The following is a 17316-nucleotide window of genomic DNA, read 5'->3' on the forward strand; positions in this document are numbered from 1 at the left end:
AGGTGTCGACCCGTTCCCGTTTGTAACGTGCGCCTGACGTCACACTGGGCGGACTTGGAGCTCTGGGCGCAGAGCGAGAAGTGGGACACGGCCTCTTCTGCTCCCACATACTTCTGGTTACAAACCTCAGTTTGTGCCTCTTGTTCCCTTGCTTTATGCTAGTTTCACCTACGACTCATTTCACCCCTGCTGCAAATGCGTGTTTATCAGCTGAACCCTATAAAGCTTCGGCTCAGCTTTGAGAGGCACAGTGAGAGACTGCTAACCTACAGATCCATCATCCAGGTGGGGCTGCACATTGGTGGTGGTGGAGGGGAGCCCCCATTACCTGTAAAGCGCTTTGAGTGGAGTTCCAGAAAAGCGCTATATAAGTATAAGCAATTATGATTATTATTACAGATGACGTGGTTTCCATTAAGTTTGTGTTAAAACAGTAGTGCCCCAGCGCCTAGAAACACTTCAGTCCCCTTGTCCTTTACCCATCTGTCTGCCGTCGCATTATCCAGGTGGGGGTTACACATTATTGACGGTGGGGAATCCCTATTACCTGTAAAGCTCTTTGAGCGGAGTGTCCACAAAAACGTTATACGAGTAAGGATTATTATTAATAATAATCAGTAATCAGAAAGCGATTATCACATTTTGTTTCCAGTATGCAAAAATACAACAAAAGACCAAAATAAAAACGTTTTGTGCTGTACGGATAACATGTTTAAGGATTAAACTAAACTATTTAAGGATTAATCTCTTTACGCTGTGAATAGAATATATTTAGAAAGGAAAAAAACGATTTTAATTCAGCCTTTTACTAAAACGTCTTGAAACAATTTTAATCAAACCAAAGTTACTACATGAAAACATTGCCCTAGGATAATGCAGAATGGCCAGTACTTTCTAACAAAACAATACCACGGCCGTGCAGCTACCTACTACATCTAAACAGACCCAGATCCACAGAGGCGTCGCGTCACACGGACCCCAGTGACCCGGCAGGGAAACGTCATCGCAGCGCCACACTTCCGGTATGACGTTACGGCCGGCGCGGTATTTTTGTAACAGTAATTGGAGCTGACGGAAGAAAGAGCAGTACTACGTTCAATTTCCCAGATAAAACCCTTTAAAACTACAGACATGGTAGGAGCCCCTATTTTCATAGTCTGATTCTTTAAACATTTTAAAACAGCATGTTCGATTGCTTTGTCAGTTTTGTTCTGTTATGAAAAAAGGAAGCCATTCTGTCATACGGATGGAATATAAACATATCGGATACATTAACGGTCTAAGTAATGGGCATTGCTTTTAGGTTTGAAATGTTTAAGCAGAATAGTTTAATAGGAGATGATGATTTATTATTACTAGTAAACGTTTACTGTATGATAAGGCTATAGCTACATCAAATCTATCTTTATGGATCTGACTTGTTTCCTTACGATTCGGGATAATAATATAAAATCAGTAAAATTTCCGTCTACATATTTCACCCGAAATAAATATGTAGATATTAATTTTTTAATATCGTAATAAGTAAATTTAATACACTTAAACTGTGTCTACGACCTAAATTCTGAAAAAAAAGTAGTACTACACACGTCCAAGTGAAACGTATGTGTTTGCAGTCTTATAATAATAATAATTAATCGCTTACACGTATATAACGCTTTTCTGGACACTCCGCTCAAAGCGCTTTACAGGTAATGGGGACTCCCCTCCACCACCACCAGTGTGCAGCCCCACCTGGATGATCCGACGGCAGCCATAGTGCGCCAGAACGCTCCCCACACATCAGCTCTCAGTGGGGAGGAGAGCAGAGTGATGAAGCCAATTCACAGATAGGGATTAGTAAGGGCCAATGAGAAATTTGGCTAGGATGCCGGGGTTACACCCCTTCTCTTTTCAAGAAACACCCTGGGATTTCTAATGACCACAGAGTCAGGACCTCGGTTTTATGTTTTATCCAAAGGATATTTGTCAATATTTCCTACCAGTAGGAGAATGTAATATATAAACCCGTCATACTTTGCAATCCTGTCATATTGCTAAAACAGTTTTCTCAAAATATTTCTAAACTATAGACATCATGGAAGTCCGTGATAGGAATTGTGTGTTGTGAGGGTTATAATTGTTATTTGTATTTACAGTATGAAGGACAAATATGTAGAGTCCTTCAGTCAGGATTGTAGCAATTCTGATGGGTTTAATCTTAAAATTGTGTGCCATGTTACTTCCGTTTTATTAACAAGTTTGTTGAAAAACACTTTCATAGTCCTTTGTGTTTTGCATGTTTTGTATGCACATACAGACAGAAGCACACACACACATAATCACACCAGGGCCAGTTTTCCCAGAAGCCAGTTAAGCTATCAGCATATCTTTGGACTGAAAATAAGAAAGGCTGTAAATAAGAGATGGCCACCAACATTCAGTTCACATGTCTTAGGAGGGATTTCAGACCATCAAACATATGACCATTTTTTAAACTTTCACCCTGAAGTTTTTTTTTGTGAGGTAATGAAATGTTGACAGCAGCGGAATTCCCTACAGAAATACACTTACAGCGGCTATCAAAAGTAATCACCCCCTTGGAATTTTTCACATTGTGTGTTAAAATATGGAATCATAATGTATTTAATTTTTTTTTGCTAAAGTGAAAACAAGCAGCTATATCACCTTGCAACTCACAATGGGCAGCCCACTGGAGCTCAGCAGTGTGAGCCTGGCCAGTACCTGGATTGGAGACTCCTGGGAAAGCGAAGGTTGCTGCTGGAAGAGGTGTTAGTAGAGCCAGTAGGGGGTGCTCACCCTGTAGTCTGAGTGGGTCCTCATTCTCAAGTATAGTGATGAGAACACTACACTGTAAAAAAGGCAGTGTCCTTCGTATTAGATATAAAACTGAGATCCTGACTCTCTATGGTCATTAAAAATCCAAGGGCGTTTCTTGAAAAGAGTAGGGGTGTTAACCCTGGTGTCCTGGCCAGTCGACTGTGGTACCTTCCAGAGAGGCATTATTTAACCTGAACTCACACATTAACTACACACAGGTGGACCCCATTTAACTAATTATGTGACTTCTAGAGAAGTGTTTGCAACAGAGCCTATTTAAGTGTTTCATAGCAAAGGGTGTAAATACTCATGCAATCAGTTATTTTATGTTTTATCCATCTATCCATTTTTTAGCTGCTTTAACCAAGTCAAGAGTCACAGGAAAGCAACAGGTGCAAGGTGGGGTACACTCTGGATGGGACACAAATTCATCACAGGTCACACACAGACACGCACACATTCACACCAGGGCCAAATTTCACAAAAGAGATTTAACCTACCAGTATGTCTTTGGACTGTGGGAGAAAACCAGAGATCCCAGAGGAATCCCATGTGACTTTGATCTGTTTTCATGGTTATTGTAAATATGTATTTTTCTATTAAAGAAATGCTTCCAAACAGCTAAACATTCAGTGCATTATCTGCTTGTTATCATCTTAAACATTTGTTTTTGCCTGAACGTGTTACCAAAACTGATTTAAAATAGATGATTTCTGGTTACATTTTTAACAGTTCTGTGTACTTTCATCTCTTGTAGAATACAGAAGAACTTTTGCAGAATGTAAGTATATCCATCCATTTTTCGATACATCTTGTCATTGATATGATCAGAAAGTATTTACTTTGGCATATTTTTATTATAGTCTTTTTTACAAGAGGTGTGGTTGTATTGTAGGCTAAGGCACTGGCTAAACGAATGTCGGTGTACCAAGGCAGCCTTGCTCCTGATATTCCAGCTGGTGCACTGTGCTCCGACAGTGCGACGGATGAGCTGCTTGGCGTGTGTGAAGAACAGTGGAAGAAGCTGAAGCAGGTGTGTGTCACTACGGCTTGGGTTTAACATCTCTCATCTTCTTCCTCATCACCTTTGCTCTTCTTAATTCTTTCTTAAATGGGGTTCTGATATAGTAGTAATGTTGCAGACAGTTCTTATACTAGATATCCTCTGTAATGCAAGTTTTTGAATGCCTGTCCTGCAGGTGCAGGAAAAGATATCTCTGGTGGGAGCAGAGGCATTACAGGATACAGAAAAACAGGTAAGAATGGGATCTTTTTATTACATCATTACACTGTTGGCTTTGATTCAAGATTAGTGGGGAAGTCATGCAAGTTCTGAATTTTCTCTTGGAGGAAGACACAAAATAATTCTGCTAAAAAGAGCTTCATCCTGTCATGTTCATCACCAGACACTCCAGATGGCTCAGTCTTTGTATGGGAGGGACTGTCACTTATTCTCCACTAAGTCCGAAATACAAGAAGCTATGTGTCCCTCCCATTTCTAAATTCATCATATTGATTTTTACTGATACCTTAATTGATGGTGACTTGCTTTTTGTACTGTAAAAAAATGACAGTTCATATGCATTTCCTGCTGTTGTCTATATCCCAGGTTCTGCAAGCGAAAGCTCTCTCAGCAGAGCTAAAGAAGTGGGCGGACAGAGAACCAGAGTGTAAGTGTGGTGTGGATTTTCTTCAGAAGCTTTAATGATAAATAAGAAATGAACATCCACAAGACAAACTGCTGGTAGGATCTAAATCAAATAAAAGTAACATGAAACGTAAAGTCCTAGTGTGAAGCCATGACTGACTTATTTTCAAAGTGTTCTGTGGCAGATTTTCAAAGTCTTGTACTATTACATTTTTATTATTTTCTCTGCAGTGTTGCCTAAGAACCACGAAGTCCTGGTTGCTGTTGGTATGGAAGAGGTTGGTACTAGATTGATTGATGGGCAGTATCAATGCCCACATTGGAGTCTGTCTCTTACAGCATTTTGCGGAAATGAGAATACAGTAGTGTTTTTACATTTGTACTGTGAATGTACAAATTTAGCTTTCAAATAAAATAGTTATTTAAAGCATGTGTGACGGTTCTTGGGGTTTCCGCCCTTGCCACTCCTGCCCTGCAAGTTCATCCCTCACTGCCTGGGTGCGAACCCAGGGCTCCGGCGTCACGCAACAGGAAACTTGCCCAGCTGAGCTAAAGGAGAACTCCGCCAGCCCGGGCGACTGAGATCCCTGTTATACACAGGGGCTTATTTGTTACACATGGTAGTAAAACAGTGGTCTTAATACCCTTAATAGCCTCATTTTCTAATGAGACCAAGTTTGAAAATGGTTCAGAAGTGTTCTGTCAGGTAATTACTTAACCTTAAACCCTTTTGACAGTTGGAACAAATCTTTCACATTACCTACACCCATGCTGAGAAAAGGTATTTCTTAAAGGCCTGAAGGACATAATTGGGTTATAGCTTGTATATACCTGTGCTGAGGTTATGAAGCATGTCACTCATTGCTCGCTTAGAAGCCCGCATGCTGCTTTGGTTGAATATGTCAATTCTGTTACAGCTGCAGAGGGTGAACAGAGAGCTTGAAATGGTCCTGTCCTGTTGTCAAGCGAAGAATGAAAAGCTGAAACAGGATGTGAAAAGGTCTGTTGTATTTTCCCCATGTCGCTTTGTTCTACTGTGCATTATGCTAATGGTGTATAGTACTGGCTCCTTGTCACAAACATTCAGCCTTGCATTATGATGTCAGCCTGTCAATATATTAGAACTGTATCAGTAACTCAGTTGTTTGAAACTCCCGAACAAGAAGTCTCCTTGTTTTTTAATTTGTCTTCGAGGTTAGGCAATTAATTGTGGGGTTTTTTTAATTCAAGTGAACAGAAGTGGCTAGAAGAACAAGAAGAGTTGTTGAATGCAGCTACTGACAGAGCAAAAGAACTGCAAATGGAAATAAGCAGATCATCTGAAGCAAAGTATGTCTGAAAATGACAAGAGGTGGAACACAGTTAAAGACAAATATTTATTTATAATGCCTTTCTGTGTAAGCTGTGCTTTTAGACACACTAAATGAGAGATATCTTTTGTGTCAAATGTTATAAGATCTTTGAGTTATCTTTAGTGAACTGGGTAATGTTGATTGCTCTTGAGAGTGGTGTGAGGTGTAGGCCCATTGGCCTCTGGATGTGTCTCATCCTCTAGTTATTTTAAGTCCTGAACATTCCAGAGTGTCTGTTGAATACTGGACTTGAAAGATATATAAACTTGTATATATATGTTTTTAGAACTATGCAGTCTAATTGGGTGTTGACAAGTTATAACATATAAAACAAGACTGCATGTTCTCTTTCTTCATGGCCTCTTGGATAATGCATTGTGTTGTGGGGTTTGGGCTATTGGTAATATTGAGAATATTCTTTAATTGTTTAAATAATTTGTATTTTAGGGCAGTGCAGGAAACAAAGAGGAAAATCCAGAAAATAAAGGCTTACCAGGAGAACTTGTTGGAGACATTTAGTGACTTCCTTGCTGAGCACTTTCCTGTTCCTCAACAGCAGGCAAACGAAAACAAGAAGAAAAAAGTGGGTCCTTCTTGTCTTAAATGTAACACTGAGGGGCTGTCTATCAAAAATATATCTATTGAACCTCTTTTTCTATTCAGTAGATTTTTTATAACTCAAAGAGTTCCACCAGTTGTTCAATTTCTCCTTAGGAAACGTTTTGAGATTATGAATTGACATAATATCAAGAAACTAATACTTTGAGGTTTTTCTTTCAGGTGTTTTCCCTGGAACCGACAGTGGAACTGATTTCATTACATGACATTCTGGAGGTATTATTGCTTTTTACTGTGGTGTGTGTGCGTCTCTGTCTCCGTCTCCATCTCCGTCTCCGTCTCCGTCTCCGTCTGCCCTGCGATGGACTGGTGTCCAGGTCAGGCTGTATCCTGTCTCACACCCATTGCTTGCCAGGATAGGCTCTGGCTCCCCTGCAACCCTTTATGGGATAAAGTGGTTAGAAAATGGATGGGTGTGAATAGTTGTGTGCCACAGAGATCTACTTTAGACCTCTTGCTCTCCCTTATCTATGAATGGGGGAAACATTAAGGGAATTTAAGTGATTGTTCATTTAAGTAATTGTTCCTTCTTTCTGAAACTGCTGAACTAGTCAAAGTAAAACATTGAATTTTAGTCACCTTCAATTAGCATTCAGATTAAGTTTAATTGAAAAAAAAATAATTCAACTGACCCATTCAAATGTTAGCTAGAGTGTTTTTGCATATAATGTTTTGTCTCTGGTAGAATCTGGTAGATTATGTTACATTTGTCAAATCAGTGACAACAATCCTTTTAGGACAGATAAAACTATACAATTGTCACATGGTTGTTTTGGCCATTTTGAGATCTCATTATTATATTCATATTGCATTTACTTTAACTAAAATGGAAACCTATAATTTTTATGTAAACTGTTTTGCAGCTATATTTAAGAATAAGGAAATTATTTTTTCAGTGTTTGGTATTTTTTATATATTTTTTTAATTTTCAAATAATTCTCAAGTCACAGTTTTCAATCATGATATTTGTCAAATAGTGAAGAATATTAGAAAGATCACAAATGAGAAGAGGTCATTCGGCATAATTGGCACCAAAGGGTTTCTCAGATTAAGGTTTGCTTGTATATTCTGAAATAATCTTGCAACTTTTTAAGTGTGAAAATACACAGCTACAACTCCAGTTAGAATATTACTTTGCAAGTGTTTTAACTAGGGAGTGCTACAATACTGGCACTTTTCACTTAAAACACATATACACTACACTAATTTAGTTTAATATATATATTATAAATATTAATATATTATAATATTATAATTATTGTTCTTCTTCTTCACAGCTTCTAATGAATAAACTGTTTGAGTCTCCTCATGACCCATATATAACCATTGATGAGACATTTTGGCCACCCTATACTGAGATGCTTCTTCGACATGGAATTGCACTGAGACACCCTGAAGATTCAAGCAAAATTCGCTTGGAAGCTTTTCATCAGTAGAATGACACGATAAAACCATGTGTAACTGTTCTAATTTATGTAACTTTTGTGCTTTTTTATTTTACTTTGAATAAAAATATAATTATTCTTTTTTATCATTTTAATTTAAATAAATTGCAGCTAAGGACTAGATTGTTCTGAAAATTTGTATTATTTTAAATAGCACTGTAGCAATCAATTAACTAGCAATCTCATGGCTGTGTACTTATGGAAGAAGGTCCTATTTAACCAGTCAAAATGTCTGTCTGTTTTGATAAACATAACTGTAAGAATTTATTTGCATTCGTAGTGTCTTTCATTCTAAAGAGTTTGACATATATGGGACCCATGTCATCCAGCACTTAAGGTTTCTCCCCATAAGCAGCAGACAAGGAAGAGGACTCAGGAAAGGCAGCAGACAACCCCCCCCCCGACCACAAGACTGTATGCAAAATGGTGCAGTTTCTTTCAAAAATAAAAACAAAACCAGACATTGAAACCATTAAAATTTGTTTTTATATAATTTATGGGTTGCATTAAACACTGCAGTTATGGTTTGGGAGATAATCTTTATCTAAAGTAATTTACCAAGTAATCACAATTGGTACAAAGAAGTGAATTTATTATGTAATGCCAGAACATACTGAAATTTTAAATGTCCAAGTACGTTGTTACAGTTACAGTGCAAGTTTTTTTCCTTGCATGTATAAATTCAGTTTCAGCAGACTCAGAGCAAAGTTAACATAAAACAGACTGCAGTTGTGTCGCGCTGTTAGTGAATACTTCGAGCTGCGGACGTGCAGAAGCCAGGCGGGGCGAGAGGGGATGTTACTAAAGGGACTCCGGTGGGTTGATTTTGCCTCAAATAGTATAAAAAAAAACGGGGATACCGTTTGTCCCCAGAGCTCACTGGACCTCGGGTTTCGTTACAATATCCTGTTTCTATACTGCTAAACTCAAGTTTAAACTATGTTACAAAAACGCGAAAATATCGTTTCATGTAGTTCATAAAAAGCAAGTAACCATGCATAAACTCTTACTGGTATTTATCGCGTGCACTAAAATACATGCTTAAAGTACAGCAAAAGCCACGGCAGCTTTCTGATCGAGACAGATCCGTATGTATTGCTCTATTGCTATATGTCTGTCGTGGACGTGCAATTGAAAAGTTTCTCGTTCAGATTAGAGAAGTGAACTAACACACTTCCGAATCGTATACGCGCCACCAGCTTTTACTGTCGCGGTCTGATGACGTACCTGTACGTACTTCCTCTGACCAGAAACCTTGTATAATATTAAAGTGCCAGCAGCAGGATGCAGAGCACTATGGCTTTAATGCGGTTATATCATTTTAATTTAAAACATTATGTCTGTAGAGGATTGCTTAAGCAACATGCACAATATAAATGTAAGATCTTTCATTATTTATTTCAGTGTAGTTTAATAATGTCACTGATAAAATATGTTCACCGTAGTTCATCCAGTATTTTGTTCAGTCTGCGTTGAAAATGGTTTAAATCTGAAATATTGGGATTTATTGTAGTTTAACTGTAGTGTAGGCTGGTCAATTCAACACGGTTTTACTGTTTTTCTATAATGAGTCCAGTCTTTTAAATTAAAATTTCAGATTAAAATTTAATAAACATGATAATTTCAGTTCTTAATTGAATGTCAAACGTTTTTAAATGTCAAGGATTTTTGTTTTAAAAGTGGAACCTTTTTATCTAAGCTTTAATTGGAATAATACAGCAATATCTCACGTAACTCAATAATCTGGATTTGAGAAAAACTAAAGCAGAATCTTGTAACGTGTTACTGTTAAGAGGACAGCAGGACCTGATTTGAGATACTGAAATCGTCCTCTAAAGCTAGAAATGTATTTCAGTGAATTTTGTCCCTCCTGAGTGCAGTTCTTGTGAACGGAGCAGCTACCAGAGCAGCCGGCTCTGGCGCAGACGGTAAATCACACGGTAAGGAGTCTCTGCGGAAGCCCAAGACTCCCCTAGGCCGCTTCGACAGTACTGAAGAAGCGTCCACTGAGAAAGACTCACTAGAAAGTAAGACAATTAAACTTTACCAATGTGAATGTCAACATAAGCTATATTGAAACTCATCAGTTCATTGCAGGTATCATTTATATCCACTATGAACCACACCACACGCATTCTGAAGAAGGCTCCACAGTCTCTTTTCTTTTCAGCATGGAATAAACCTTTACCTTTTCCTATTTATATTTATAGTGACTATACTTTTTATATTTTTCGTGTTTTTACTTGTAAGGAGTCACATGTATGTATTTGTGTCTCGTAGCCTCTGAGCAAAATTATATGCACCAAATGATGATGCATACTGGATCTCATCTCTCTTCAGAATTCCCTGATGACGTAAACCCAGCTACGAAGGAGAGAGGCGGACCGAAGGGGCCGGAGCCCACTCGATACGGGGACTGGGAGAGAAGGGGGCGGTGCATTGATTTTTAGTCCATTCTGGACATACTTATCTGTTGTCTGAAAATAGAATACTGTAGATTCAGGTGTCCTATAATAAACAATGTATCCAAAGGACCTAAGCATAAGAATCACCTTGCAAAAAATAGTGGAAATCGAAATCTGATAACAGATGTTTAAAACTATTTAACAAGCTCCCAGGATACAACTTTTAAACAAAAGCTTACATTTCTGAGGGCAACGTTGGTGTTGACTTTCAGTTTTAATGCTGATGAAAAATAGACATTTTTGTTATCCTATTCAAGTAATGGGTGTGAAGTCATGGGGTCTGGTGTCATGTATGTGGGGCACAGTGTTGACACCACTTTAAACTGCTCCAAATCCCTGCACCTTTGTGTGTGTGTTCGTAAATTGTATGACAAAAGGCAAGAACTTAGTTAAATACAGTACGCTTGAATTTCTAAACCTCCACCACGATGATCCCAATTTCCTCCATGAATACATTTGTAATTCCAGTGTAATTTTAAGAAAAGCTTTTGTGGGTAAGAAGCCTTTTATATGATTTGAAACAGACTGAATGTTACCTTTATGAAGATTAAATTTAAATGATTTCGAATTGAACTGGTTACGTGTTGCCTTATTCTTTGTAATCTAATCAGTGTGAGCGTATGAAACATTACATAGCTAATAAAGTGACGTAGGGCACATTCACATTTCCAAATGATACTGGAAAATAAAACCCTGTCAATTGTCGACTTAAAATCTTGTAGAAGTTAAAAATGCTTCCGTCATTAAAAAATACATCATCACTCTACCGCAGTCCGTTTTGGATTTGTAAAGTACATGTCAAATGTTACCATCGCAGGCCATCTTATTACCAATCTGAAACCCGTTTAGCCGGTGTCGCTGAAGCTACTACTTCAGTACTTACACCCGCATTTGCCTAGTATTGCTTATGTAAGGGCGTGTAATTATATGCGTGGCACAAGAGATTAGGCCTGACAAAGCAGAACTCGACTCAGAGCGAAGGTATTTTGCGTCGTCAAGGTGTGTCACTGACGTACTAGCCTCACCTGTCTGCAGGGGAATTTTATTTTCGTAAATAAAACACATTTGCACAACCTACGTTGATTTTAAACTGAGGCACACAGTAGTAGCTGCTTTCAAGCCGCATGCAAACCCGATCTATCCCTCTGCAAGCAGTCGCCCAGGGCACAGGACACGGACAGCCGGCGCCGGCGCCCTGCTGCCGGCTGGGAGAGGACCACTTCCGCTTCCGGGTGCGCACTGGCTGCGGCCATATTTCCCGACTGCCGCTCTGTGTCGGTCTGTGCTGTAGCTCCGGGGTATGGTCCTGCTGTTAACGCTTTTTAATATAGCTGTCATCGTGTAAGGGGGGAGACAAATTACTATTTCGTTAAAGTCTTCTCGGAAACAACCAGCTGAGACATGACGACGCGATCAGAAAGAGAAAAGGCCCAGAAACTCAATGAACAGCACCAGGCCATCCTGTCTAAAATGCTGAGGGAAGAAGATAATAAATACTGTGCCGATTGCGAGGCGAAAGGTACGGTGCTGTCGGCGTATATATTTATCATTGCACTGCTGTGTAAGTAGTTATGTTGTTTGCCATTTTTAATGTTGACGCATCGTATTGAGCTGCGTTCCTTATCAATGGTAATGTAACATTTTATTGTGAGACAGCGCTGTCGTGTTGATTAATGGCATGTTTGACATTGCATACAGGTACTTTAAAGTTAGATCGAGCCTCTTTGTGTACGGGCTGCATACATTTCCCCGACTGAGGTTGTATAACCCCCGGGTCGCGTGTGCATGGACAGGCTGTGTCCGAGGTCCCCTACCTGCTGCTCAGGCTGGACATCAGTGCAGGTGTCCACTGCGTAGCTTGTCAATGGTACAGGGGGAGCGGAAGCTACGCTCTCTGTTCTGTCTTATTTTGCTCTTCCTGTTTGCCTCTGACGAAATTCTGACCTGCAAATGTGAAAATAAAAGAGCCTGTCATTTCATATATTAGTCAGTAGTGGCTGGCTTGGTTTGTCTCCGATGCCAAGTCGTTTGAGGTGGCTGTGCCCCGATCAGTGGAGTGTTCATTTCAAAGGAAAGAGAGCTTTCTGGATTTACCTCCACCATACCCGAGACCTGGTGTTGCTCATTTTGAAATTGGTGAATGTCTCCCACACTAGCATTATGTGACTACTACTAAGCAGAACAGCTGTGAGTTAATTATTTGCATTAGTATTGGAAAGCAGGAGGATCTGTGTCATTGGTTGCTTTTATTAATTAACATTAGGCCATGTGTGCCTGGTGCCCTCTGCCATAATGGAAAAGTGTTTCTCAGGTAGTCCTTGATCACTCGTTAAGTCCTACAGGAAAGCCATTGAGCTAATTTTCACAACGGGGACTTTTTCCTGGAGTATGATGTTCTTTATTCTAGTCCTTCCTCTTAGTGAATGAATCAGATTCATCATTTGCCCATAGTTAGAATATCACACCCTGTATTTCTCATTCAACGCCCTGTTCGTTATTGGCACAGTGCTTCAGGGTGTAGTGTGTGATTTGTAGGGACGATCTGTGCCTTTAGCCAACAGGTGACTTGGGTAGTGGAAAATTAATGTAGGGACTGGGGTAGAAAAATGAGACAGAAAGCTGGTGTACCATCAGCCCTCACAGTCTTCCAGCTTGGGCTGTAAGAGCAGCGACATGCACATGAATATTTCATTTTCGGCTACGGCCTTTGTCACAACAGCTTCCAGCCCTGTGCCTGCAGACATGGGTCAGCGTGTGCATGGAACAACTCACAGCACTGCACAAGCTGAGCAACAAGACTGTTAACTGTTACTCCACTGGGATCTTTAAATAGTCATAGTTTTACAGCTGTGTTTGCACCAGCAAGACTGATGTACATGGTGGCACTAGCTAATTAAATATTTATGTAATATAATAAAAAAACATTTTCCTTGAAGATTTAACAGAAGCTATGATAGCACATTCATCACACCTAGAACAAAAAACAGTTACACATAATTGAAAAAAATGGAGACCATGAAAAGACAACTGTAATGGAACACAAAGTGCAACATGATAACAGTTTTTGAAGAGTTAACTGGCTTCAGCATCTGGTGTTTGTATCCTCATCTAGTGTAGTGGTCATTAAGCTCCGTTCATGAAAGACCTGTGTGTCTACTGTGTTCGTCCAACTGGGCCCTTAATCGCTGATTCTAAATGATGCTTGTAATTGATCAGCTTGCTTGTTTTGCATTTTTTCTATACATGGTAATTATTTACAATGGTTTCAGCATACAGAACTTCAGGCAGCCTCTTTACAACTTGCTGTTTAGGAATTTGCTTCCATTTTTACGACTAAACAACTCTTACAAATTGGTGCGGTGGTTCTGTGGCTAAGGATCTGCGTCTGTGGCTGGAGGGTTGCTGGTTTGTATCCTGCAGCTGGCAGAGGAATCCTAATCAGGTGGGAATGACACTGTACCAGACACTCTGCCAGTGACTCAGTCCAACTGGTTAGATCTCAGCTCACACTTCTTTGTGGACAGTCCTTAATCTCTCTAATTAGCTTAGGGATTGTACCTATTACAAATTACATTAAGCTTTTTAAGAGCCAAAATAACATTTTAAGAACATACACAGAACAGGAAATTGAAACTGAATAGCATGTGATTAAGAGCTTGGCTGGAGGTGAAACCAGAAGACAGTGGTCCCACAGGACCAAATCTGAGAACCATTTATCCATTTGAAACAGAAATCTGAGCAGAACTGAAGAAGAAGGTAATTTAAACCGCACTCACCTTTTTAAAAGCTGTATTTGCAGTGTGCTGTTTCTCCACAGGCTTCAGAGGACATGGATGGAGTGTCTTTATTGCACTATCTTTCACTATTGGATGACATAAAATTGCATTCCATAATTAACAATTAATTAATTAAGAATTAATTGTTAATTCTGTTAATTTAGTTCAGTGTTTGTCATTCTCACCTGACAATTTAAGTACCAGCATCCTCAGTTTCTAGCAATAACTTTTTATAGTGATAGATTTTAAGTTCTACTAATCTACGTTTCTTCTGTCTTAACGATTAATAAAAAAAACTCACAATGAATCAGTTAATTTAAAACACATGATGATGATAACATTTTCTGCAGCTCCGTCATAATTTAAGACACCAGATGTTAATATTTATGTAACTAATTGTTAAGTAATGGAAACCTACCTTCAGGAATGGGAATGGATATGCATTGCATTGATGTTTCTCTAAGCACTCAATCCCAGATGTAATGTGCACAGATGCACCTCTACACTGAGAACCTAATGTAACAGATTGGAATAACACTCTGTGAAGAAGATTTTAGTGGTATTCTGTGTGATTGCTGACTTATTTATGTTATAGAACCACTGAAGAAATGCCTCTAGTTGAATTGTTTGCGAAATTTTGATAAATGTGTAAGCAAATGTGTATGTTATTTTTGTAAAGCAAACAAGACTGATCTTAATAGTTTGGTTATTTACTGTTATAAAAACAGGTAAAAAATACGACTTAATGTAATGACACCTTGTGAGTTGAAGATGGTAAGACTGCAATCTGCTGTATCTTTTGTGGAGATCTGATTTTTATTTTGGGATTTTATTGATGAAATTGCTGGTGGTTAGGCATGAAATGCATTTCTTTCTGCTTGTAAATGTCAGTAGAATCACGACTTTATCTCAGACTGCTACAGAGAACTAGGCTGACCTATTGCTGGAGGCAACAGTTACACTGAGCACTAACATCATATTTTGTGCTTCAGCAAACTTGGTTTTCAGTTTCAGTAATCTAATTATCTAATTAGGTGAGACTCTAGAGCAGTAATCTGGAGTTTGATTAATGTAAAACAAGCAGCTTGGTTTGACCGACTTGGAAACTAAAACTTAGGTATTGCCCATTGGAAGAGCAGAGTGAAGCTTGTGCAGACTGGATGTTTCTCTCTACCCTTCAGTGTGGTGCTTTTCCTGTGGCATTTGTGTTACAGAGTGTAATGCATTTTAATTCTGAATTTCTAAGCATGTATGAAAGATTCCTTCTAGTCCCTGTGAAATAAAAATATGCTTTTGAGTCATGGATGTATCACATACCTTTTCTTTTTAGGCTGTTTTTTACCATTGAACTTCACACATGGTGGTTTGCTGAATAGCCTGTTCTTTTTCCATCTCTATAATCTGCAGTGTGTGTGTGAGAGAATGAATTTAGGCTTTACTCAAAATATTAATGTGAATTAAAGGAATGTGCAAGTCTTGCCTTTTCTTATCATAAAGAAATGAAGCACAGTTTTTGTTTGCTGAATAACAAGCCTGAAATGTGAAAACAGCATATGCACTAACAGTTGCTTTGTTGATTATGAATGGTTAGTTTAGTCATGTCAAGAGAGAGAGGCCAGACATCATCCTTTCTGGCCGTTCTTTCTCACAGCTCTGTTCTCGTGTGGTGCTCTTTGAACTGTTACTGTATCTATGCTCCATGTTCTGTCCTTATCTCTAGAGACCCGTGTTACCCTGACTGGTGGGAGGGCCATCACTGGGGGCACATTCATTCAAAGCGCCTTTCAGATTGTGCTTCAGCTAAAGTCCACAGTCTTCAGAATATAAGCTATGCACCAGTACTCTGTATATCATTTCAATAAAGTGCTTCTATGTTTAAACCTCTGTAAATTCCCTGAGCAGTAGCAGCCTTGTGATTTTGTGACAAAAAATGCCTAAATAAAATTTTCAAAAATGATGGGTTAGTGTAAGGAAAAACCCAGGTTTGTGTGAAGTGTTAACTTTTGATCCTGTGTGATTTAGTGAATTCAATGAATCTATCACCTCGATAGGAAGGAACACAGGTTTCTATCAAAGTAGTTTGTGTGGAGATGCTCACCAGGCAGTGACCTTGGGCCTCTGGCTAGCACAGGAAGGCTGAGTCAGGGTTACATCACTCTGTTGATGTTCTGATTATATTGATTCCACTGACGACTGAAGCGATAAGTGCCTCCGATGGACAAAGATATCTGTTTGTTTAAGAACACACTGGGAAGGAAATCTGATGAAGAGAAGTGGTTGCCTTCTTGGAGCCACGAGGTAAAATTGGCAGACTGCTGTAGAGCTATATAATTTTGACCTTACATGTTCACATATTTTACAGAAAAATGGCTTTTGCAAAGTTATTTACACATAGCTGTGCTGCTGTCTGCACATTTGCAGGCAACCACTGTTCGTTTCTGTTTCAGAACTAGGCTGAAAATAGATAGATAGATAATACGATAAAATGGGAAAGTCTTAAGAAATAGCAGCAGGTCTGAATCGTTCATCACTCTCCGATGAGTGGAGTGCATGAGTTGTGTTGGTCACGTTGCAGGCACCTTAGTGTGATGCTTCCTTGTACTCCAGGGAGGTATTTTAAAACTGGCAACATAAACTAAAGTAGGTGTGTGTCTTGTCTCGGTACTTCTCTTCTGTGATTTGAGCTGTCTTTGTACTTCCTTAAAGCATGAAGGCACTGATTTTGCATTAATAGTTGGTTAATGATTTCTTATAAATACTTGCATTTATATAGTGCAACTCATCCCAGAGGATCTCAAAGTGCTCTATGCAAAGAAACAGAATCATCTGCTGCATGGATGACATTCAGGGACCATTGTGCACTAGCAGCCCTGCTACACAGCACATCAGAGCCTGCAGAGGTAATCCAGTTGTGGAGAGACAGCCGTGAAATCTTGAGCTCATAGTTTTGGGAGCCTCTCTGTATAATGTCTGTGTTCCAGTACTGACAGTCTTTTTCTTTGTACTCATTTTGACAAATTAGTCTGGAGCTAGCATTTCTTCTGGTGCCAGATCATTTCTTTCAAATTCACCTGGTAGTGTCTTATTTGCTGGATGAACAGCCGTCATGTAGCCTTGGGTCATTGGCCAAAGTGTTTTACATAGATAAAGATAATTCAAAAGTTAACAGTATCCTTTCAGGTAGAATAAAAA

General features: G+C 39.1%; 3 protein-coding genes across 10 annotated transcripts in view; all 3 read left to right on the forward strand.

Annotated features, from left to right (window-relative positions):
- Window positions 1-1065: 1065 nt before the first annotated feature.
- Window positions 1066-8134, forward strand: cenpk (centromere protein K). The gene is made up of 11 exons (XM_088934263.1): window positions 1066-1134; window positions 3578-3601; window positions 3716-3853; window positions 4020-4076; window positions 4430-4490; window positions 4700-4746; window positions 5386-5468; window positions 5699-5797; window positions 6268-6403; window positions 6601-6654; window positions 7716-8134. The coding sequence occupies exons 1-11, from the start codon at window positions 1132-1134 to the stop codon at window positions 7872-7874; spliced, it is 861 nt and encodes a 286-aa protein (XP_088790389.1). The 5' UTR covers window positions 1066-1131; the 3' UTR covers window positions 7875-8134.
- Window positions 8135-9153: 1019 nt separating this feature from the next.
- Window positions 9154-10938, forward strand: sdhaf4 (succinate dehydrogenase complex assembly factor 4). Its single transcript, XM_088934223.1, has 3 exons — window positions 9154-9261; window positions 9764-9910; window positions 10224-10938. Exons 1-3 carry the CDS (start codon window positions 9168-9170, stop codon window positions 10331-10333), a joined length of 351 nt encoding a protein of 116 aa, XP_088790349.1. The 5' UTR covers window positions 9154-9167; the 3' UTR covers window positions 10334-10938.
- Window positions 10939-11582: 644 nt separating this feature from the next.
- The window catches only part of smap1 (small ArfGAP 1), a 104583-nt gene continuing 98849 nt past the window's right edge, over window positions 11583-17316 (forward strand). For 7 of the 8 annotated variants that reach the window (XM_088933886.1, XM_088933888.1, XM_088933889.1 and 4 more), the window contains exon 1: window positions 11585-11867. In XM_088933886.1, coding sequence (XP_088790012.1) covers window positions 11750-11867 — 118 coding nt within the window. In that variant the 5' untranslated portion in view covers window positions 11585-11749. Of the gene's footprint in view, window positions 11868-17316 lie in introns of all 8 variants that reach the window. The other variant, XM_088933887.1, reaches the window with a different exon arrangement.

The sequence above is a fragment of the Atractosteus spatula genome, chromosome 15 (genome assembly GCF_055471065.1).
Source record: "Atractosteus spatula isolate fAtrSpa1 chromosome 15, fAtrSpa1.hap1, whole genome shotgun sequence".
NCBI lineage: Eukaryota > Metazoa > Chordata > Actinopteri > Semionotiformes > Lepisosteidae > Atractosteus > Atractosteus spatula.

What these genes read in the sequence shown, in the direction of transcription:
- sdhaf4 (XM_088934223.1), top strand. Translation starts at nt 9,168, where the DNA reads ATGCAGAGCACTATGGCTTTAATGCGGTTATATCATTTTAATTTAAAA. An exon ending in GCAACATGCACAATATAAAT is followed by an intron (nt 9,262 to 9,763) that starts GTAAGATCTTTC and finishes TCCTGAGTGCAG; the next exon opens with TTCTTGTGAACGGAGCAGCT. An exon ending in TGAGAAAGACTCACTAGAAA is followed by an intron (nt 9,911 to 10,223) that starts GTAAGACAATTA and finishes ATCTCTCTTCAG; the next exon opens with AATTCCCTGATGACGTAAAC.
- cenpk (XM_088934263.1), top strand. An exon ending in TACAGGATACAGAAAAACAG is followed by an intron (nt 4,077 to 4,429) that starts GTAAGAATGGGA and finishes TCTATATCCCAG; the next exon opens with GTTCTGCAAGCGAAAGCTCT. An exon ending in AGCAGATCATCTGAAGCAAA is followed by an intron (nt 5,798 to 6,267) that starts GTATGTCTGAAA and finishes TTTGTATTTTAG; the next exon opens with GGCAGTGCAGGAAACAAAGA.